This window comes from Cloeon dipterum, chromosome 3 (genome assembly GCF_949628265.1).
Source record: "Cloeon dipterum chromosome 3, ieCloDipt1.1, whole genome shotgun sequence".
In the NCBI taxonomy this organism is placed as follows: domain Eukaryota; kingdom Metazoa; phylum Arthropoda; class Insecta; order Ephemeroptera; family Baetidae; genus Cloeon; species Cloeon dipterum.
In genome coordinates, this window is record NC_088788.1 from 18,813,221 (window position 1) to 18,838,223 (window position 25,003).

Here is a 25,003-nt window from a genome sequence, read left to right on the forward strand (position 1 = left end):
CCTGGCGATAGATCTCTCTTATCTTAACTCGTTGAATAATTAACGATTTCAATAATTTTGCCAAAAAACAAAACGTCGAATCCTAGGAGTTTCCTTGTCAAAGTTATTTTCCTCGGGATTCATTTTTAAATGTTTTAATTTATTTCTAATCACCCTCACCCGCAGAATTTACAATTGAAATTGAGTCCTTAATGGAAAAAACTGATTTAAATAGAAAATATGGACTTTTCCATATTTTAAAAGTTATTTATAGTAAAAAATATATAGCCAAATTACATTAATACCAACTGTGGCGATTGGCGAAACTTTTAATTAATGAAAGAGTTCAACTGCTTATCCACAGAAATATATGGCTTAATTTTTTTTGCATAGGGCTCCGATGTTGTGAAATTTCGCATTATTTCGTGATGAGACAAGCTGCAAAGTACCAAGCAGATAACAGGCGATCCACATTTATGATTTCTAATTTTACCAAGTTTATCTCTTCACACGGAGCTGATAATAATTCAAATCCGAAGCCGTAAACGTTCGCCGCTTCTTACTTTCCTATGATAAATTAATCCACGTAACATCATCGCAACCGGTAATTACGCCTGACACAGCGTTAATATAGAGACGCATGTGCGCCAAGAGCCTCTTTGTTTGCCCCGGCGCACGTTTTTCAGCAATGAAAATAATTTAAAAGCTAATTAAGGCTGAAAATAACCAACCTTGAAAATTCCAAAGGAAGTCGGTATGTGTTTTATCCGCAGTTCTTTATCTTTGAATTTTTTAGTTCCATCCCCTGAAATATGTACTCAAGGGCGAATCATCAATCAAACGGTGTCGAAAGCAGTTGATTTTCGTTTATTGCGCACTCGGCAATGTCGATTATTCCCACACGAGCGAGTGGCACAAACGTGGAATTTCAGATTCGCTGAAATTGGCAAGCAACAATGGCGCAAATGACCGCGGTGCCAAAGAACAAGAGCCAAAAACAGCTGATTGGCATTGGCCTTGCGCCGCCGCTGATGCTAGAAGTAGTAGAAATGACAAAGTCCAGATAGCTGATGCACAAATCAGGCAAGGCCGATGAGAGAAATCTTCTCACAATCGGACAATTACAAGAACAACTTCCCCCTGGACCGACCGAGTGGAACTCTCATACACACACAATAATCGGTTTTATGTAACAATTACGTCAGCGGGTATAAATCTTGCGCGAGAAATTAGCACAGAATATGCATGCGAGGATTGGATTGCACTCGGATGCACATATATACACACACACTCTCTTAGTGCGCGCGTATTTGCGCTCTTCATTGCTTGCTCTAATGCTCACCGAGCGGTGCATGCATAGTATACGTATTATAATGCCAAAGTAAATATACGACGCTCTATGTACTGGCAAGGTCACGGTTTTTACATCACCCGCTCTTGCATCAGAGCCGAGGCAGCGGCAGCAGCAATGTGCGACAACGACTGCTCGTCGCCGGCCGGCCTGCCGCGCGGCCTCCGCTGGAAATAACGAGCCGACGCCAATTTTCCACGCTTCCCTTTGGGAAATAACAGAGCCGCGCTGCCAAAGGGAGGTAGCCAAAAGCGCAGATTTGCCCACCGCTCGCCAATTGCCATTATTCTTCCTGTTCGTATTTGTAGTCTTTGAAGTCAGTCGGCGATCAGAGGAACCACTGCACAAACTTTGTAATTCGACCTGCTATCTTCCCCTCTAGATTGATGAAAGAAATAGAGAAAAGAAATAGCCCGAGAGAAGGTTAAGAATGAGACGAGTGTAATTTATTTTCACTGCTTTATAAATATTACATTTCTGCACTTCTGCAGTATGTCGAAAGATAGTTGGGTTTAAAATATAACTTGGCGGGGAATCTATTTTTGCTTCTTGCTGATTAATTTTTTCATAATCATTGCGTAAAAATGGCACGGCATTAAATTTTATGAGTTAAATGTTGCTGTTCCTGTGACAAATCATTTGACTGCCCTTTAAAGTGGGCTCGTACAGGTCAATAATTAAGTATTATGTTGTGCTAGTGATCCATTTTATTTTTTGAAGAATTGAGTAACAGTTCACCTCTTAAATACACAGTAAGCTAAATTAGGACCAAGTAACAGTTACTGTAAATACAAAAATTTGCATAATTTGTCGATAAATCAAACCACTTGTCCATTATTTTTAGCTAGATTTCGATTCCTCTTGTCACGATAAGTAACGGTGGGATACACTTCTCTTCTGACGAAATAAATAATGATTTTCAAAAGGGAGACAATGCTCACCACTTGATTAGCATGTAAACTTTACAGCCAATTACACGGCACTCACAGAAAACTTAACCTCTCTCCAAATTTTTTGAGAGTAATTTAGAATTTCGCATTACAGATCCACTTAATAAATTTTCTCTTGGATTATCATCTACCTCCAGTCAAGGTTAGAGTTTTGACTACCTTTTTTCTCAAAGATGTTGGTAAGGATAAAAATAGTACTCATTTAAAAAGAAAATAAAACCTTCTAGTAATTTTCAAAGAACGAAGGCTATAGGTTGAACGGCCGAAATCACGTAGCAATAGGTGGAAAAATCTATATTTAGTTTTTCGGACTGTTCAAATGCGTAGAGCCTGTTCATCTTTCTCGAGTGTAGCGATCGGCAACAGAGCTACGACTAATAAATTGAACGTTAATTTGTACTGTTAGAGATAAACTGTTGTGAAAGAAAGAAATAAATGCCTCTCTGATAAAACAGTATATTATCTTTGACGTAAACCCTCTACTCAAGTGTGGAGGCACCATCTCAGGAAACATCTAAAACCATCCCACAATCGGGACCTGTTTGGGAAAAGTAATTTAGGATGGCTCCTACTGATAAAAAAATAGCTGATCAAAAATTATTTTGTTGAAACAATGCAAGTGAAATCGTGTGTTAAATCAATGGTTCCTGATACCTCATGAACGTTTTTATTGCTTTTTTGCTATCATTAAATGCTAAGAAAAATATTTTAAAAATTCTTAAATAAATATAACTAAGAAATAGTAAACATCTGCAATAAATGAGCAACACCAGCAAATAGTTTATCTTTGCTTATATTGCAAACATTTTAAAAATATAGCAGTTGATTTCACTGATTACGATGTATTTCCAATGCTCACGGAGAGGAGAAATTTGGAGAATTTTTTGACACTTAATATATATGAAGGAGAATTATAGGTGCGAACCAAGTCAAACTTATTTTTCCGATTTCCCCCAGTCTCGCTTTATGCAAAGAAACTGCAATATGCGTGTATAAAAATAGGGTTGTGCGTCTCGGAATTTCCGTTGCAAAACATCGATATATTTTTCCAATGCAGGAATTTACATCGCCTCGTTTGCTGAACTTATCTGTGCGAGCTCACACGCCGCGATGTGACAGTGAACGCTGTTTCTTAAAGCCAGCTCATTGATAAAGGCTGTTTACAGAACTTTTGCATATTATGCACACAGAATGGTGTGTGTGTGCGCGGCTCTTAGAAAGTCCAACCTTCCTCAACGTCTTTTCTCTTAAGGGCAGAATGCAAAATGCGTGCGTGGCTGCGGCGGTGGCAACTACAGCGGCGGCGAGAAATTGCATACGACGCCTACAACCGCGACCGATCGTTTCGTCAGATGTATTGTATTATTCTCACTGTGATCCTCGTGACGTGGCAAAGTAATAATTGCCACGCAGAATACCCGGCACCATTTTGCATAATCTGCTATAGCCAATGACGTAAATCATTCGGGCTGCCTTATAAATATGGTCTTCTCAGGTTTCCTCTCTGCCGAATCATAAATAATGCTTGAAAAGGAAAATCGCTCGAGGATAGAGAAAACATTCCAGAAATGGGAGCATTTTGCAAAATCACCGGCTTGACTATCGTCATGCGCACGTTTCCAAACCAAGAAACGCTTTTTTAATCTTGTTTTTCGCTCAATCAATGCTCGGTCTTTTTTCCTCCAAGTGAAAAGTCGTGGCCTAAAAAATGCACTTAGGCCTCTTTCTTGGGAAATACTAAATATAGGATGTTCCGCTTATCATTTTAAAAGCACGCTGAGCGCTAAATTATTGGGTTTGAACGGACCCGTAACTTCATTTTGCAACCTACAGGCGCCTTGGTCTCCTAACAATTTCGTCAGGTTTTATCTCATTCTTTTTTTATCTAAAGCGTACATGTAAGCCTGATCAAATCGGCTCCAAAATATTGAAAGTTATATTAAAAAGATTGACAATTACATTTTTTTTTATAAAAAAAGCGCTTTGATTGTAAAACATTTTTTTTTAAATGGGATGAAAAATTTGGACCTTTTTTTGAGATGACAATTTTCGTGATCCATTTCACACCGGGAATTTGGCTAAAATGAAATTCTCAATAATTGTTTATTTCCCAATGAAAGAAAACCTACACATATATAAATTTTTGGTCCCTAAATAGATGATCCTATGAACATTTTCAATCACTGACTCATAAATGACCAAAATCGGTACAAATTCTGAACCCACTACAAGCACCTGTGTTTTGCGCGGATTAACCTTGAGGCCATTATTGTTCCTCGTGTTTAGTTTAGTCCAGAAATGAGAAAAGAGATTTTCCTAATCTTAAACTCAATTTGCAGATCTTCCACTCTGTATAATGGTTGCAAAAGAAAAACGCATTTTTGTATTCCAGTTCAACGCGTTAAATAACTTTTCGTTGAGCATTTCTATATTTTTTCCTGATTTTATTTTGCCATTGACATTGGCTTAAGCTGGAGGGACATAAAAGATTTAAGCCAAAACGTGGACGTGAAAAGTGATTTGAAATTAAATAGCAATCATCAATAAATAGTTCAATTTCTTTATAGATTTTGAATATCCAAAAATCGATTTTTCACTCATATTGCGATAGAAAATCGCAAAAGAAGACAGACCACTGTAGTGGATAAAATTTCAACCCTACTCGGAGTTTTTACAACCCTTTTTCTTCAAGTCCGGTGGTGTCTGTTTTTAGTGATTTTGACCAGCAGTCGCACACTCTCCTCGTCAGACCGGGAAGTACCCGTCGACTTGGTGCTTTTTGGGTGGGCTGCGGGCCGCGACGGGTGCAACGGCAAAAAGCGCAGTCGAGGCGAAAGAGCGAGCGAGCGGGCGAACACCGCGTATGCGTGCCTTGCCAGTAGAGGCGCTTGCGTTTTATCGGCGGTGGCGGCGGCGGCGGCGGGCGGCGAGAGGGGCCTCGCTCGCGACTCTGCCAGACACACACCACACCACACAAGCTGAGTGCATTGGAAAAAGTAGGAGGGTCGCTGGTTGGCTCTTTAGCTCGTTGCTGCTGCTGCTGCTTATCTGCGCCTGCATAATAATCGTCCGTCTGTTTTGCCGAGACAAGTGCAGCGTTCAGTGATTGCACCTGGTAATGGTGTGCCAGTGAGAGCGATTTGCCAAAGAAAGCATGGACCGCATGGACGATGGATGGATGGAAAACGTGGTGAGTTTTCCCACTTTAACACACCGTTCTTTTTCGCACCTCGCGAGGATTTCGTTGTTTTATGGGCTTGGCCGGCCGGCAGAGTTGCCTTGTTGTTTCACTGGACTCGGTGATAATCGTGCTTGTCAATAGTCGAAAAAAAATTTTTTGTGCCTAAACAAGAAGTAAGTTTTGGTCAGTTGGTAATTTCAAAAGTTACTCATTGCAGGAAAGCGCTGTCGTAAATTAACATGCCATTCGAAAGCATTTTTTAATTTGTTTATACTATTCAGTAGATTGTTGTCAACAAAATTTCGTAGTGTCTCAACTAAATTTTTTGGAAGCGGCTGTCAAGAAAAATCCGAAATCAGGTCAGTCCCGCAGTACTGTTCCCGCTCAAAATAAAATCACACTACTTGGTAGATCTCGAGGCGCGAAACCTGAACCGAATCCAACAACAGAAGTCGTATTTTTCGTGACAAATAATTGGCGTCGCGCCAGATTTGGTCACATTTCCGTCGTTTGTACATATGCAACCGGGTGCAGCAGTTGAAGGGGTGCCTCGGCACGCAACCCTCGTGCGCCGGGATGTTGCGAGCGACTGCATTGGGGCCTGCCTGCCGGTGGCGGGCTAAGGGGCGGATTATTGATCTTGTCGCGGTGCCTGCCATTCGTCCTCGAGCCTTTTCACCCTGACCTAGACTTTGGCATTCTGCACGGCCACAAGCCTCCGCCGCCAGCCAATCTCGCTGCGTGCAGTTTCCCTGCACGGAGGAAGCGAATTTCCTCTGCGACTCGGAATCGCTCTCGCTGTCAGCGTGCACTGCAGGCGTGTGTGTGTGTGTGGTTTTTAGTGGAAAGTCGCAATCCGCGTTGAGGCAGGCTAGCTCTCTGTCTCTCTACGTGACGCGGCAAATAGAACAGTTTCCGCTGCAGATGGGCTTTTAGCTCGACGGGAAATGGAAGTTGGAAAATTCGCTTTCGTTTTTAAATGACACGAGTGAGGCCGCCATGGCGATAAAAAGAGCACTTTTACTAGGCAGGTTGTGTTTCGCAGTTGTCATGGTTCCTGAAAGTGGAAATAAAATTTAAAGAGTAACAATGTTTGATTGATTTAATTTCCATTAAAATTTACACAACTACCTTTTGTCTCAAATTAAATAAATAAATACATCAAGTTTTTCGAGAATTGAAGTACCAAGAAAATTTCTTGCGTGAAACAAATTAATGATTTCAGCCTATTTTAAATTTTGAATACTCCTTTTTGAAAATAAACCAAATCAAACCCTCTCGATTGGAGGTAAAAATACGAAATCCACCGGACAATCTAGTTGCTGGGGTGCCGAGCGCGATAGCAAAACTCTTTAAAAAACAATAATATTGATCGCGAGGCGATTGCGAACGCTGCTAACGGATCAAAATCCCAAGGCCAATGTCAATCCAAATAGCAACGACGGCGAGGAGGTGCGCTCGCTCGCTCTCTCGCTCGCTGATGAGCTGCAATTCACTTTTGCTTGGTAATACACCGCGAAGATCGCGACTATTTGCTTGGCAACGGACGCAGGAATGCCAGAATTTGTGCATGAATATGCTAATTTCGTGCGGACAGCCTTGACTTTTTTGTAACCGCCATTATTTCCACTTTGACCCAGTTGCTCTCCTTCCTGCTGCCCCCAAAACAATGCACTGGCGTTGTCCGCCGCCGTAATGAAATCGAAAAAGAATGCACACACTTTTATTTCAAGTGACTCGTTGCTTATTCATGATTTATGCTCAATGAGTTTGCGTCTTGAAACTTGAAACGCTTAAAAACCAGCCGCATAGAATGTCGCTCTTGGAAAGAAGTTCTTCAGAAAATTTAATTGTAAATGTCTATTTGTTTAGGATATATTGACGATGATGGGCTGACTAAAAAATATGACTGTGAATCTTTTTTAGAATAAATTTTCCGTTATTTTATTTGTTTTGCTGCGTATTGTGGGGAAAATATTTCCTCCAGATAAATTTAGTTGCTGCAATATAGCCCCTTTGTAAAACCAAATTTCTGAACTTTTATAGCGATTTTGTAATTTCGTTTCACCGGAAACTCGGGAAAACACGAAGTTGCCAATTTTTTCTTCCTGTTCAAATCATTGTTCTTTCATTTCACGCATGAATGGGTTGGACTCAGGCTACATTTTGCCCAAATTAATTGCCATTGTTAGATTTTTAATTGTGAGATTTCGTAATGCCTTCAAATTTGCTCGAGTTGTTCACTTTATGGAACACAATTACATTAAAATATCCTATTCCTATCGTAATTAAATTAAACCTCTCTTGCTTTTCGCCGAAAGTAGATTTTATATGGCAGCAATTCCCGCAAATTGCTCGATTTTTTATCTTCTGGCCTTGGCATTTCGCAGTGCTAAAAATTCGGGTGATAGAACAGAAGATTCTGTCTATTCCGATTCTGAGAATGGCTAATTTGCATCACAAATTTCGCGCGCACTTTCCACGAAGCTAGCGCATTTTTTGTATCTTCGTTTTTCATAAGCCACTAACAGGAAATCGGTTGTTTGGAAATTTTCTCAGACATTGCTTGCTCATGAAGGAAAGAATTGCCTTGGTAGATAAAGAAGTCGTGTGTAAAAGTACACACGCGCTCCGAATGACAAGTTCTATTTGCCCAGTGTGTTTGCGCGAGAACTTAAATACAAATGGAAATGCGTTGCGAGGTGTATTTTCACGAGGAGGTTCACTTCTACCCGGCATTTTTGAGGCACGCCTGGTGCTGCTGCTGCCGTAATTATTTGTATACAATAGATAAGATTGAGGATTGGTTCAGTGCCGCCACAATGAGCGTCTGGTCTTAATTACATCTGCCGTGGATGGTCTGGTATGCCCCGAGTGGGCTCACCAACCTTGAATCTCTGTTTCCCCAAAGAGGGAAAAGCGATTCGCGGCATGAAGCCGAATTCGCATGCAAATTAAGACTTGTTCACCGCACGAAGCCAGTTGTCGCTGAATTATTGCGTTCGCGGAGGAAGTTAGATGGAGATAAAAGTTGAGATAGTCTTTAGAAAATAAACAAGAAAATTAACTAAGGCAGGATGGAGCATTGATTACACTTGTGTTTTGCAATTACTTTCTTTTTATTCGTGAAAACAGTTTTGTTATTTGTTCGCTTCTTCTGTGTTTCTTCCGGTCTTGTGGCCGATAGTGGCGGAACAGTTTTTAATCGAACAACAGCACATCAATCAAACCGGGAAAATGATTGGCAGCTACCCCTTCTACAAACTGTTCTTTTTATTATTCTTAAATAACATTTAGACTTAAGATAATTAATTGTTGTTTGCATTTTTACTTGACTAAAATAAACTTGTACACTTGGAAATGTCAAAATATTCCCAACGGAAAAAAATCGTTCATGTGAACGAAGCGGCAAGTATCAACTTGCCGCATTGAAGTGTTTCATTTAGAAAAAAACGTTTCAATTTAATCACCGACTACTTTTACTCTTATTCACGAATGAAAGTGAAACCAGCTCTGGTACCAGTCGAACCGCTTCGGCTCTCTTTCAGCAATTTTTCCTGCCGTCCTGCGCGACTCGATGCCGCACTTGTGGCTGAAATTTGCCATTTGAAAGAAAATGGAGCGAGGTGATTGCGGTCTGCTCAAATTCGACAGCGAATAAATGTAAATAGAGGCGGCTGGAAAGCGAGCCGGTGTCGGGCCGGCAGCCGAGAGTCAGTCTCAGCCAGGCTTTTGCCGCAACTGTACCCCTGCCACTTGTTAATCATGATAGCGCGGAGTTGCCGTGGTGCATTGTGGTGTAAAAAGTTTTGGTTGATGCTTCGCCGGCCGAGCAGCTGAGCTGAGCCGAGCCGAGAGAACCAACCTCGCTTTGATTGTGCACTCGCTAGCTTTTTATAATATAATCCCACACACTCACGCATTTTTTGTGTGTGTTAGAGAGTGAGAGAGAGACTGCGCGCAGCAGACGGGAATTTTTTATATTACTACTTATATGCACTCTCCCTTTCATGCGTGAGCAGCGGCAGGAAATGCAGTTTTAACAAATTCACCCGCGTGCATGTGGAGGAGGGAAGCTCAGAAAGGGGTAGCGTGTCTGTTGAGCAACATATTTCGTTCGTCGTGCCGTGCGCGGATTCCTCCGTTTAATCGCACTCGTCACGACATTTTATCTCACAGCCTTGAAAAATGCCATAAATACAAATTGCTGTTTAATGTACTTTTCGTTTAAATTCGGGCGCAATTGAAGAAACGTCTCGGTTTGTTAGCCCGAAGAGGCGGATTACTATTTTTACTGACGCGTGCGTGCGATTCACTTCCAACAACGCACCGCCGCCAAAGACGTGCAATTAAGTTCAAGGAGAAGAACACTTTTGGCAAGGGCTGGTGCAAAAAGCTTTAAATTTGTTTGCCTAGCGAAAGCCGAAAATGCGTCGCGTGTGGCTATCGCGTAAATTTCGGCCGGCACCAGCTCGGCCGCAGCGCCGGTTGTAGGAAAGTTATATTATAGTGATGCGTGGCCTTGACAGAGTCGCCAGGGAGGCGTGTCAAGTTCAAGGCTACCTTACGTCTACCAAATAGGATAGGTTGCTCTTTACGTTGTTTGCCGAGCACTATGTAGTTGTGCGGTAGGTCCTTCCAGAAAGCTTTTCACTCCTTTTTTTCTTTTTCGAATCCGTGCGGCGCCGTGCGATCGATTTAGCCCCAGCATGGTACGCGAATCATTTGCAGCTGCACTAATGACTTTTCAGCTGCACGGAAAGTGCATAATCACGTGAGCTTGAGATACTACTCCACGGTTAATTATCCTTATATTTTGCCTGTAAGGAAATTATGAAATTTCAAGAAAATTTTAAAAGAAAATAAATCTTTAGATGGAATGAGAAAATATTCTGAGATTGTACGGCCATTGAAATTTAAGGAAGAGGGATGAAATTGTACTCGGGTGCTTGATTTTTCTTCATTTATATTACTAGTCGAACACAAGGACATTTAACAAAATTAAATTCACTTCAGAGCGAAATTCTTCTCAATTTGAACTTAACAGATTAGCATTAACAGCAAATCGTATTGAACAAAGAAATCTAGTTTGAATTATTAACGACTCAAATTGGAGTAAGAATTAACCAGCTTGAACCGCGCCCGTTGCAGTTAAACGCTCGGCACTTGTGAGAACTGCGAATTGACTATTCTAATTTGAATTTAAAATATCTCTCTTCTGTTGCGCAACGATTTTCCAACAAACAGTGATAATAAACAAATGATAATTTCTCAACAATCACAAACAATACCCCAAACCAAATATGAAAAAAGTAATTAATAGGAGGTCGGCTCCGTATATGTAACAGAAATAAATAGTTATGGACGATGAAATTTTTCCTTCTCGAATTCTAGTGTTGAAAATGCAGAATTTCACTCTTTGAAATTCGCTTTCCATTACAAAGGATGAATTTTTATAAGGGAATGGTTAAATTACAGGGAGGCCGAGTGTTGGGGTTGACAAGATCACGTCACTCATCGTATCCTCTTCTCGATTATTGCTATAAGCAATGACTAAAGCCAGATGTTTTTGACGATCGCTGATCCAGAATTTTCTGTAGTTGAATTTTGTGTAGGAGGTAAAGTACTGTTGATGAGAACTGAGGGGGCCAAAACATTCGCTGCGCAGTACCAGAATTTTTTATTTACTTTTTTCTTTCAAAATTGCTCTAATAGTTTACCATCCCGAATAAATGCGCGTAGAGTTTTGCAATTCTTTTATTTGAAATTTGGTAAAGTTTGTAGAAATATATTGAACTAAATATTTTTGAAATATTTTAAGATAGGAAAAGTTTCTCATTCTATCTTGTGATTTATTTTCTCCTTTCTACTAACTTTTTAATTCTGATAGTCTTTTTTCCGTAATTTTCCTTCGGGGTAAAATAAGAATCTCGGCTTAAATTAACAACTTCCTTTTTATGTTGAAACTTTCACGTCTATTTGCCAACATTTTTGTTTGCGCATGAAGAGAAAAATTGTAAGTAAAATCAATTAACGTTTTCCAGGATGTTGATAAACAATTTTCCAAAAGTAATGTTGTGAAAATAGATTATCTGAAAATTACAGTAGACATTCGATTTGAACAAGCCACGGTGTTTTAAAGTTACTATTTTACATTTAATAAATTATAGTTTAAATTTAAATAAATTACTTTCTATCGATGATTCTAAGCTCATATGGAGCCCGTTAAATAGCTTGGTTTGTTTGATTTTACTGACGTAACAAAATTTTTGATAAGTGGGAAAAACACTGCGTTTGCAAGATTAGGCGGATTAATGGTAGGTCAAAACATGCAGCCTCTAGATAATACAATCAGTGGAATGAGAAAATTAACATGCAAAATCACATTTCGATTAATTTTTAATTTATCTAATCAGCCTAGCCAGCAGTTTTTTGGTCTTAAAAAAGGGGAACGTAATTCGCGTAATACGAGTGCCAATCCTTCCTTACTTGACTCTGAAACGCAACTACTTAAAAAGCATCAAGATTTCGAGCAAATACACGCAAAAAGCTCTGCGGGAGGCTTTCGAAACATCCGGCTCGCAACCTTAAGTCGCGCCATGTGGGAAAATGATAGTAAAGGCTGGAAATTTTTGCGTCTGCCGCTGACAATAATTTAATTGTGCAACACTCCTTATTTTTTAATTCGCGAGACGAGATTACACGGTAGGCAGGATTATTATGCAACGAGCCTTGTATTTGTTCAGAGAAGAGAGTCGGTCGGGCACGCACACACATAAATACGCGGCCGCGGTGGCTGAATCAGCAGGCACATGATAATAAAGTGCGGACGGAGAGCGAAGAGAGACAATGAGCGTCTGTGTGTCGGTTGCCTCAACACGTAATTGCACTCCTCGCCGCTTTTCGCGGCCCACGGCCTGCCCAAAGGAGAACAAGTGCATTCTCGGGGGCTGGAAATTTTATTTTCAACGTTGCGAGAGCGCGTCGAGAGTAGTAAGTGCTATTTCGGGGCCTCCATTATTATGGTCTCGGATCCAATCGATAGCTCTCGCGCGCCCAGCTGCTTCCACCGCTTTTTACCACCCGACTGAGACTGCAAGCCAGTTTCGTCTCATCGCTGCCAATTTTATTGCCTCTGCACGCAAACTGAATAGTTCGTTTGAAAATCGCCAATCATCATGGCGTTTGTGACGTATAGACGCGAAATTAAATACATATAAATAACTTTGTACATCTGTATCATTCTCAATTTTTTCAGAGAATAATGAAAAGCGGGTTTCATATTCTATCAAGTCACATGTTGAAATTGACACTCTCACTCGTGAGAAAACGTGTAGGCAATCTTACAAATACATTACTATTAAACAGGAAGGAAACTTCACGAGTTTGTCTTCATAACATAAAATCAATATAAATTACGAAACATAGACAGAATAATGTGCACCAAAAACTAATTTAGAATATGATTTCAATTAAAAGAGGATTGATACTGCTACACCCCGGCAAATCCACGTTGCCACAGCATTAATCCAATCCCATCAGTTAAAGATAAAATTGACTTAGGTAGCATAGCAAATTTGTGAGAAAAGTGGCTGCAAAGTGAGCATGTTTTTTTAAATAGATAGAACTGTCTCCTCACTCGAAACCTTATTTTATTTCCCAACAAGGAGTTTCCCAAGAAAGTGGTGAACACCGACGAGACGAATCAAAACCTGCCTAGAAAATATGGCCGAGCGGTGTAAATTCTGGAGAAAATTGGCAAATTTTTAATTTTATTTGCATCAAGGTCCTCTTTTGATTATTGCCAATCGTAAAATAAATTTGATCAATTACTTGCTGTAAACAACAATTCTAATATTTTCAATTGTTGTCCAATCCTGCACTTCAATTATTCTTAAGAGCTATAAGAATTGAAGCATTATAAGCAATAAGTAAGTCTCTTTTTACAAGATTGACGTTTCCGGCGCTTTTGAAGTTTGAAGCAGAAAATGAGTGCAAAAAGCATTGCATGCATCAAAACCATCTCAAGGCTATTAAATTTTACCCCTTCTGAACTCGCAATTAAAGCGATTAAATCATTTCGCCGAGTCAAAAGATCAAAAATACAGCTTTTTCCATCGGTTCAACGAGCAAAATTCGAGATAAATCCTCGTTGCAAAATGCGACCTCTTTTATTCCAGCGATATGTTACGTGTTAAGCTGCCGGGGCTTCTCCGTAAAAGCGCATTATTTACATTGTTCAGCGGCTCCAATTAGAGGGCCGCGAACAAAGCTCTTTCTATAAAGCGGAAGACGAGATCCCTGATGAGAGAGGATGGTGCACAAACATTTAGCCTTGACCATAACACGAAGCGATTCGATTAATTCTGCACTGGTTACGCCCCCCTTCGTCCTTGCCAACTTATAATATAATACCGCCGCTCTGCCAGCACCAGCTCTCGACTGTATGTGTGTACATGCACGCTTTGCATGTCAGTCAGTCGGTTTATGTAATACGACCGTTTGATTAGTATATTGTTATACTTCCATTACACCACACACATGTGAGTGTTTCCAGATCGTTCGGTCTCTGGCTGCGATTTTGCATTGCAAATAGTCGCTCGAGTGCGTCAGGGAAACAAAAACTCATTTGTAGATTTTCATCCGCATAGATTTTGCCTATTTCACGCGATGGCCTGCTTCATTGTTGGTACAAAAAAATAGAAAAGAACGCTAATTTATTGTGTTTGGCACTAGTCAAGGTGAGAAGCTGGTATTGGTATTCCCAGCTGGGTTGCTCATTTTACGTCTGTTTTTCCTCCTCCGCATATACACGCTCGACACCACCGGACTCTTTTGATTTACAATTTGATCACGTATGGAGGATTTAAAATAAATAGCAACTCGTAATTTATTCAAAACATGCACCGCGTGGGCTGTCCGTTTATTACAAATTAATACAAATTGTGTGCAGATGCAAATATGAAACTTATTGTGTCGCTGTGAAATGGAAAAAGTTAGCGATGATTATATTCAAATTAGTAAGACACCAAAGAAAAGGTAAATGGGGAAACACACGCGCAAAATTTGAGCGCATGCGTTTTTGCAAACCAGTGCTTGAAACTTAGAATCCCTTAGAGTGAGTCAATTGCCAACAGTTAGCTTCTTGATAGGATATATTTGTTACCGCATGCCTTCAATTGTGCTTTCAAGTGACAGACTTTGAAGGACATGATCAGCACAAATTTAAAAATCAGTTGAATATTTTGAGTCGGTCATTGAACAAGCGTTGGACAACGAGGATCAGTACGTGGTGACGTCAGCTATGTTGAGGTTGGTAGAGATCAAGATTCGACACTTCTTTGGTATCGCTAGGTTTGTTTTAATTAAAACACAACAGGAAATTCAAGTAGGGAGCAGCCCAATAACAATATTTAAAAATGTTTTAATTTATCTAACCTAAAAAATTATCTTGGCAAGACCGACGAATTCTAGTCTAGTCCAGCGAAAAGAAAATCTGGATCTGCTCTTCGCAGATTTTGCTAGATTTTAATGATACACGTTTTGACTTTGCCCTCAGCTGCTATCTAGAAGCTGCAGCTTTTTGCGTCATTTTGTGTGCGAATGCAAAATGAAAAGCTGCCAAAGTGGAGGCGGCGCGGGCGACAAAGTCATCAGACAAAATCCCTCTCACAACAGAAGAGAGCGCGAGGGATGTCAAAGCAAGGCAAGAAGGCTCGAGAAATATGATGGATGGGAGGCGACGAGTGGCACTGGCGACGCCGTTACTATGTACCACGTTTATTATTATTACTCGCGAAAGAAGCGCAAGAAAGAGTTGCTGGGCAGCGAGAGCGCTCGGTTTCGCATTCGCTCACTCGTTCGTTCGGCGGGCGCTGGCTGGCAATAGGCAAGACTTGCGCAAGTCTATGGTGGCAGAGGAGGCGGCCTTGACTCCCTCTGGGCCCCCGTACCCCTTCTTTATCATCACGCACGGCCCAACAACATTACATTACATGCACGTCACATTTGCCAAGCCGGCTCATCTTCCCTCCATGTTAATCAGCAGCCTCTTTCTCGCTCTCTTTCGCGAAAGCTCTTTTCAATTTTCGACGGACCACGGACCAACTCTTTAATTGCTTCGTTCTGTTTGCTTACTCACTGTATTTTTTTGCGCTGAATGCGATCAGAGGTGACGTCGGCGGAACGAGTTTTACCGCGCGTGGATCTCAAGAGAAATAATTTCAATAATTAATCTTCCACCGGCTGATAGGTGCGCACAAGAAGACTCGTTTTAGAAATTTATGAAAACTTGAAAAACAAGTTGATTTCAAACTCGCCTTTCTGCGTTAGAATCGAACCAAGCAATAGCCGAATACAATTGTTGCGCTGATCGTTTTAATTGGAGAGCAAGAAGTTTTGATTTTAACCAGCCGCCGGGCTGATTTATCAACTCGGCCAACAGACAGACAGACTGATGAATAATTTATCCATTGACGTCCACGAGCGCCTGCGAATCGCGCTTTATGCAATCTGCGTGACGCTCGAACACGAGGGGTTGCATAAGTTTCCTCTTTTTGCCAATTCGCGCGCGCTCCGTGAATTGTATCGCGCCTGGCCGGCCGATTCGATCCAAGGAACATTTATCATTCTGTCTGTAGTATTTGTTTATTCCGCACCTTTGCAGATTAATGGATTTAATTTTCGCCTCTCTGATTGGCAGGTGAACATGATGTCCGGCAACACCGATGAGGGAGACAACCTGAACATAAAAAAGGAGGAGGTGGACCACGCCAACTTCCAGCCTTGTTCGCCATCCAACAGCAACGTTTACTCGCCCAGCACCACGGTAATTTGAATTTAAAATAAATTAAAGGTGCCAACAATTTCATATGACCGGAAAACATTAATGGAAAGAGACACAAAAATGTTTCGTGTCGAAAAACAGGAAATAGTGAAAAACACACACACGGAGTTAAGGGAAATGAATGAATTATGAAATGACCATGTGTTCTGTGGTTTTCAAATTATCTTTCTCTTCAATTTTTCTTTAAAATTAGTTTTCGTTTCTGGAAAATCATTTTTGTCGCGATAACTACGAAAAACCCACTTTTTTTAAACTATCATCCCTGTCCATGTTACGGCTTGTTGTCAATGCCACGCTATTAGTGCGAATGCCTAATTTGTTACGTTAACTAGTGAAAGATGCTTCCATATTAACAGGGCAATTAATTGCATATTCAGAGCGTCGGGAGAAATGGTTCGTGCTGAATTACCCAATCGTTGTCCGTCAGATTTATTTTGCAAATTCGGGCTCCCCTGATCTGTGAGTTTGTGTTGTTTTTGGCGTCCCCTCGCGTGCATATTTGCTTTCACTGCTTGGTAAATAATGCAGAGGAAAAATCTCTCACTCGCCGTTGGTCGCTTGCTCCAGGGAAAAAATTATACTCATCCATATACTGCATCTCCAAGTCAAAATAAGACTAACCTTGAGGAAGCCGAAGAAGAAGAAGACTCGCTGTCAGTGAAACGATGGATCGAATTCAGTCGCGCAAACATGCATCGGTGACCTCTCCCTGCCGGGAGGCAAGGAAAAACGCATCGTCCAACCTTGTCTACGTTGCAAGAAAGTAAAAATAGTTCATGAAACTTTTCCCGTTCTCGAAGTCTCTCGGCGTGAATGTTTCATGAGCGCCGCTGATGCATTCGCCATCTCGAATAAATGCATCCATAATCTAATTAAATCTCCGGCGTTTGCAAATGAGCGCCGAATTTGAATGTTGTGCGCAGAATATGCGGAGCGTGTGTCTTATATGTGCACAGCACGAATGGATCTGAATGTTTTTTGCGTCTCGTTCGCTTATGTGATTGAAACGAAATTCGTTTTCCAGGCTTTGATGTCGGCAAAATGAGTTTCGCGATGAATGCGGTCGAATTTCCGTATTTCTTTGATGTGGGACGGCTGAAAATCTGCTCCGTGCAAGGGGATTTTTTTGTCGACGTCTGTTTGAAAACGTGCTTCGGTCAAAATCGCTTCAAATTAATCTTCGTCAAGAAAATGAGTAGTTTGCTAACGACCGGCGGGCGCTGGGATGAGAAAAGAAAAAAAAAATCAAATCCGGCACCTTTTGTCCATTAATTTCATCGGCTAATGACGATGAGCAGTGGAGGGGATGCGAGTAGGAATAGCCCTGGCCGGCCGAAGACTGACTTTGCGGTGTGACTTCCTCGAGTCACGCCGCCGCGGCTGATCTTGCGTCGTCACGTGTCGGCGTCTGGAACTCGGCGCGGTCACGCGACAATCGACAACCGGCCGGACAGCGAGCGTCGCCGGCCGATGCGCTACCACCCCCGCCGGCCACCCCCGTGGGGCTGGATGGGCGTGCGAGGTCTTCCCGTCGGCGGGGCGGACGTGCGCGTCCGATTTTGCACGATTACGTGTCGAAAATTGTGACCTTAACTATTGTACAGAGGACGCGATTATCATTTTGCATCATTCATTTTTCGGGAATGGGGCCGGCGAGGGAGCTGCGTCAGCAGCAGCAGCAGGTGACGGATGATTCTTGCGAATTTGCATTTGCATCACTTGGCCATGTCATTATGCCGCATGCATATGGAGCGCACCTTTCGAAAGCCCTCGCAGTCCGTCTGAATAAATACACCTATCCGCCGCGATTTCGGGACAACGTACACGGTGGGGAGCATGGTGTTGGGATGACCAGACCGTATTTCCAATTACAAATCGAGTAGGTTTTGCATGAGTCGTGATAATAGTTGAGCTGGCCTTCGTTAAAAGCCGATTATTTTGTCTGTTGTTGCAGATGGAAATTTGCAGTGACAGCCAAGGAACGCCGCGATCGCCCAAATGTCTTAAGTTCGCGTTCGTCGACGCCGGGGCCACCTCTCCCGGCAGCCCCGACAGGCAGTTCTGCTCGAGCACAACGCAATCCATCGGAGACCCGATGATCACCAGGACAGAGGTAAAATAAATAATTATGCACATTGAATTAATTCCAAAGCAATCTCGATCGTTCTGCGGTGCTCAGAATAGCATCCATCGTTCGCTTATGAATCGAGAGGGGAGAAAATCTGTTTCAACTCTGGATACTAAACTAAATAATTCATTCTATTTTGAATTTGCTGCTTTGCATTTCCTGGTCCACACGTCAAAAATAATTTTTCTACTTGAAATACGCTTCAAATATTTATTCATATAGGAACTTCGTTAAAATGTACGTGCATCGTGTTCGAGTGAATTTTTGACCTCAATCGCCAATGTCAATTTTGCCTGTATCAAAACACATTGGAAGCTTCTCGTCTCGCGCGATTAGTAAACAAAACTTTGATGGAGATGGAGTCCAATCTTTCAGAGGTGTTCGAGTAATTTGACAGGGGGAGGAGCGACGCCGGAGTCTCATTTCACTTTGTGATTTTTGGCCATCGCCAATTGAAATTGAAATGGCCGGAGCAAGCCGTGAGTCATTGCAAACGATACCTTTGTCACGCAAGCACCGTCCAACGCGTCTGCTCCGCAGGATCTTCGGAAATTTAAATGGCATATTTTGGGGATGCTTCTTGTTCTCATTGCGCTCCTGTTGAACTTTCCAGGTAGTGGAGACTTTAATTCTAACTGAGCCTACCAAATTTCTTTCATATTCCTTTTTCCCGTTGTTGCTTTTCGCTGCTAGATTGTTAGTTGCATTTAATCACAGCTCTCAAATTGCCATTGAAATTGACCTAGAACCATGGTGAGTGGGGGACCGTGGTGTCGTCGGGGCTGTTTTTACAGCCTCTCTCCGCCCGTTTGATCACCGTGGCTCAAACTGGCGTGCGTGTTGTGATTTCAGGAAAGCATGAAAGAAGATGACTCGCCCCGCAGATTGTGTTTAGTTTGCGGTGACACGGCATCTGGCTTCCACTATGGTGTTGCTTCCTGCGAGGCCTGCAAAGCATTTTTCAAAAGGACTATCCAAGGTAACGCCCGCCCTCACCCTTGCTCTAGTCGACCATCGACTGCATGTTCGGCTTATAGGTAACATTGAGTACACATGCCCTGCTGCCAACGACTGCGAGATCAACAAGAGACGACGGAAGGCGTGCCAGGCGTGTCGCTTCCAGAAGTGTCTTCGCATGGGCATGCTGAAGGAAGGCGTCCGTCTGGACAGGGTCCGCGGAGGCAGGCAAAAGTACCGTCGCAACCCTGAGATGCCCTACCAAATGCAGCACGTTTCCGCTCCCGTCGCGAAACCCTCACTTGAAGGTAAACGAATGAGTTTTTATAATTGTTTCCAGAATTTTTTTACGCTTAAACATTCCCAGAAAATAAAATGCTGGAGGTGCTCGGCAACTGCGAACCTGAAATTCTGCAGGTCGGTCCTGACCATTGCCACAGCGCGGATAGCGAGTACCAGACTATCAGCGTCCTCAGCGAACTCTACGACAGAGAACTCGTTGGGATCATTACTTGGGCCAAGCAGATTCCAGGTATGTCTTGAATTTTACTGACAAGGATTGCTTTTTTCAGAAATTAATTTGTTCCCAATATCGTGAGTTATTATTCAATTATAAATTTAAATTCATTGAAATTTTGGCCCACTTTGATAGAGCGTGTTTATTTTGCAATTGACAAATTTTCACGGGTCAACGGAAAAATTGTCAAGAGGTCAAGCAAACCCAACGAAATTTACACCAGAAAGCAGTCTTTTCTAGATTGCATAATTAAACTTTCATTTTTATAGGTTGCTACTAAATTTTGATTTCTAGTTGGAATTTTGGAATTTTGAAAATATGCTTATACCATAACATCTGTGAATTTGTGTCAAAATTTCAGTGTTCGTAATTGTTGGAGAAATTCCACATCCAAACCTGAAAAAGAACACAAAATTCGACTTTTTCGCGTTTTGAATTCCTATTCTCGGGTTCAAACCATCAGAATTTAAAAACTTAACGTTGTTAGGCTTGTCTAAATCTCCTCGGACTAGCTGAAGAGTTAAGGGCTTAATTACCATAAGATTCACCTTGCTAAAATAGACATTACAAGGGGTTGCTCAATCTTCACCTCTTTCAACCCCCTGATTTAATTTTTATTGAAAAAATATTACTGCGAAGCATGCTTACTTCCTCAGGGCCTTTTATTAACACTAACGAATTTTGAACATAATGGTCCAAAGATCGTTTTCTAAATATCAGTCATCACGAAAAATTCACGTGATAAAACGTGATAAAAACTGCAACCAGTTTTTACCAGTGTGTACGAAAAAATGTTTTTCTCAAGCTTGAATTTTGACCACAGGCTTCATGGATCTGTCCCTCAACGACCAAATGAGGCTCCTGCAGAGCACATGGGCAGAAATCCTGACGCTGACCCTGGTGTTCCGGTCACTGCAGATGTCCTCGAGCAGCGGCGGCAGCAGCGGCAAGCTGAAGTTCGCCTCTGACTTTTGGCTGGACGAGAAGTTGGCTCGTGAAAGTGGAGCGACTGAGATTTATCAGCATGTGAGTGATTGATCAGCTGCATTCCTTTCTCTAGCATTTTGACCATTTATATTGGTTTTCAGTGCATCCAGATTTTGTCAAGGTTCAGCCGCCTGTCTTTAGCCCGCGAGGAATACCTCCTTTTGAAAGCCCTTGTTCTTGTTAACTCTGATATCAACGTGGACGAGTTCATTCCTCTGAAGCAACTGAGGGACACGGTTCTTACTTCACTCACCGACTGTGTTTCTGTACTCAGGTATGTAATATAATGCGTTTTGTGTGTTGCTCCCAACACATTCTCTAATGATAAAATTTTTATCACAGTGTGCAGCTTAAAATATTTATTTTTGCTTTCTGTTTCGTTGGCACAATCTTGATCTGCCTCAAAGCGATAATAATTATTTCGACAAGTTTTGAGATATGCCTTGAATTTCTCTCTGTTTGCACTCAACTTTTCACACACTAGCCTCAACATATTTTGGCCCCACTGAATTGGAATCTCTAAGTTTTGATACGTTTTATCTGTATGGTTCTATAAATTATTGATCCTGTATTGGTTTGATCTGCAAGATCTGCACACCGTTGGAAGGCAAAGTTGAGAACTTTTAGAATGTGCACTTTGACCCTAGGAAAGTTATTAGGGCGCTCAGGAACAAGATTATGGGCATAGCAGGGTGTTTCGTTCGTGCTCTTAAGGTTCTAATTGCGCATATTATGAAAATTTTAAGCTTGGATTCCACTCGATTCTTATGAATTAGTTTTACAACAGCAACCAGGTTGTTTTTAGATTTTGAATTATCACTCTGTAATTCGGAATTCGGTCCTATAATTTTTACATTCAGCACCATTTCTGCTGTAAATTTAGTTTCAGAAAAATGCACATGCACATCTTTAGAGCGGAAGTGTTTCTGCTGAGTAGGGTTCACAAAAATATGCTTTTAAAAACTATATTAAATTTAAAAAAATCCCGTATAACACCTAAATTATGTGTTAAATGACCAAACTTTGAATATATAAATAAATAAATTTTCGTGTTTTGAATTTCACTAAACAATTTATCAGACAATTTATAAATGAGTGGAATTTTTTAGTAAAATCTGAAAAATACTGAATTTCCCTGACACTGTTGGTTTCCCCCAGTCTTATTACACCAAACAGTAGTGAATTTTTGTGCATTGAAATGTTTGCAAAGGGTACCGTTGTACATGAGTTTTTTAATAGTATTTTGGTCACGTTTCAGGCCCAACACCTCGGCCTACCACGTGCAACAACTGCTGCTGAGCCTGCCGGCCCTGCGCCAGGCGGACTTCATCATAAGACGGTTCTGGTCGGATGTGCGCCACGACGCCAAGGTGCCGATGAATAAGCTGTTTGTGGAAATGCTCGAGGCATGCCATCGTTGACCTGATTCACTGAGAGACTGATTCGTAATACTACTTCTTAATTGTTTACTTGCGAAACTGCGATTCGACAGGAGATATTTAGAAAAATGAGTGTGTTGCTTCGGAAGCAAAAAGTGATCACAAGGTGCAAGTTTTTTGGCCAAAATTATTATGCTCTCGAGCACCGAGAGAGGGAGGAAGGGGGAAAGAGGTTATTTTTCCGCATTTGTTTCTGATAGATATATACACACAGGTACACTTCTGTTTGTGATCCTTTTTGAAGTCGAACACTTGCCGCGGAGAGCTTAAAAGCGTCTCGAGGCAAGCCAAATGCTGTTGGTAAATGACATAACTTCATCAATTTTGCGAATTTGACTGTGTAAGGTGAGAGAGAAAGTAAGAGTAGTTGGTAGCAATCGAGTGATTAAAAATCCATTTCGGTCCATAGGACCGCGCGTGTAATCATGTGTGTTAGAGAGTAAGACTCATGAGCACCTAAAATCTACTGTCATTTACGGAAATTGCTCGCATGCAAATTAATTCTCTTTAGAAGAGATCGCGACACACACACATACGTGGAATTCGGTGGGTTTTGGATTCAAAGTGCAAATAATCATACTTACTTCTCATCCGCAAGAATCGAGTTTGTGCATAACTTCCGCCACTTATGGGTATACATGATAACTTTGTGATGCTTTTGAGTTGATTGGTTATATACATATATAATTATGCTTTAATTTTCTTTTGTTATAATCTTTTTGTAAACTGTTGAAAGCTATTTTCGTTTTGTGCCAATCTTTTTTTAATTGATTATTTGTATCAGCATCACGCGTGTAACAATATTATTATGATTTCTTTGGACAAAGTACACAAATCATACACTCACTCACACACAGTTCTCGTGTTTCACAAACCTGGGTAGCTGCATGTTTTTTGTACATGGGCCTCGTTAATTAATCACTGGATTCAGCGCACTGCTTGCAAATTCGAACCCTGTTGATCAACAATTGCTGGGGGTAAGGTTCCTTTCTTTTAAGAGTTGTTAGTTGATTGCGAAATAATATAACAACAAGACTGAGCCAGAATATGATTACATTGTCACTAACAGTTGAATCACGGATACATATTCTACTACGCATATATATACATTATATATATTCGCGCGCGCGCGTGCAAGGGAGAGCGTCTAACTCTAATAATAATTAGCCATTAGTTGTCAACTTAACTGGGGTTAGAGCAGAACGATACACACACGATCAGAACTCTACACACCATTTTATTAGACCCATTAGGGGAATGCGTTTTTAAAAGACTGTCTAGCCATATAAATGTACTGTTTGTTATCGACGAAATGTTTAGACCAGATAGCCACGAATCGAGGGGTTGCAATTTAAAAGATCTTGATCATTTACAACATGTCGCAATTTAGGCAAGCCGTTAGTACGAAACCCTTCAGTTTCAACTATTATCAAGGAAAGAGGAACTAATTAAGTGTTGCAATTTGAGAACCGCCGGTCAACTTACAAGGAAACCCTGCGGTCCAACCGCCCCTAACATAGTATTTTATTGCATCTCTCCTGTACACGTTGGTGATGTGAACATGAACCACCAGTCAAAAATGTTCTATCTAGAATTACTGTTGAGTTACAAACTGGACAAAAACATGCGGTAAAACATAAAAAAATCGATTTAAAACTCCAATTTTGTTCAATCACGATGATTTTCTGGTTTATACATTCTCCTTGACAAAACAAATAGGATTATTCTAATTTCATGAAAGTGTACATGTCTGATGCAAGTAATACTTTTAATTTTGGACGGTATGCGGGGTTTTCTTAAACGAAAATGAAATTATATTTTACCAAGACACAGACACACGGATTAGCCTGCGAAGATGGATAGTTGAAATCTATATATTTAACCCGCGCGCATTGTTATATTATTAATTAAGAAGTAATCGTAGTAATTCTGGGGCTGGAGAAGTGAACATTACTATTAAAACGACACACACATACACTCGCATACGTCATTGGTAGTGTAGTACTTGGGATGTTAAATGAAACAATATCATCACCCATGGACACACACAAACACACATTTTGAGATGAAATGCATATATTTTATCCACACATACACACACAAACACACTTGGCATAAATGTTGTGCATAATTATTGAATATTCTATTGTATCATTGTCATAGTTGCTTATTTTTATGGAGGAATATTCATTTATTGATTTCGTTGTTGTTTTCTCTGTTCAACTTTTATTGCTCTTGAAACTGAAGTAAATGATTTAATTTAGACTCGACTTATGATTACTCTTTTTGATGACACAGAGTAAATAGATAGAACATTATTTGTCATGATCTGCCTTTTGGTCCGAATTCTTGAGACAAGGGAGTTGTATTTTTCTGACCTCTGAACAATTTGTACGAGTCGAAATCACTTTTTTAAAAATTATTGACTTAAAAATACTCCATAGTTTGTTGTACAAAAACTGTTCACGCTCGAGAGGCGACGTTCTTTCAGAGTGCTGAAAATTGTTGATTTGTAGACAGAAAAGTATCAAAACGCTGATCACGTTTGTTAAATTTCCAGATGAATAATCAGCTGCCTTGTTTGAACCAAAGTTATACATAAAAATGAATGTAATAAATTTCTATCCATGCCACAAAATGCGTTTCAATTTAACCAATTTTAGCGTTA

General features: G+C 40.9%; 2 protein-coding genes across 2 annotated transcripts in view; both read left to right on the forward strand.

Moving 5' to 3' along the window:
• The first annotated feature begins 810 nt into the window (after window positions 1-810).
• The window catches only part of Secp43 (tRNA Selenocysteine associated protein), a 197,258-nt gene continuing 173,065 nt past the window's right edge, over window positions 811-25,003 (forward strand). Inside the window, exon 1 of the mRNA XM_065485834.1 lies at window positions 811-814. The gene's annotated coding sequence lies outside the window, so the exon portion shown is untranslated. The remainder of the gene's footprint in view (window positions 815-25,003) is intronic.
• Window positions 5,231-24,973, forward strand: ERR (estrogen-related receptor). The gene is made up of 9 exons (XM_065485829.1): window positions 5,231-5,470; window positions 16,164-16,289; window positions 18,262-18,420; window positions 19,288-19,414; window positions 19,473-19,700; window positions 19,760-19,924; window positions 20,733-20,935; window positions 20,998-21,170; window positions 22,155-24,973. Exons 1-9 carry the CDS (start codon window positions 5,435-5,437, stop codon window positions 22,315-22,317), a joined length of 1,380 nt encoding a protein of 459 aa, XP_065341901.1. The 5' UTR covers window positions 5,231-5,434; the 3' UTR covers window positions 22,318-24,973.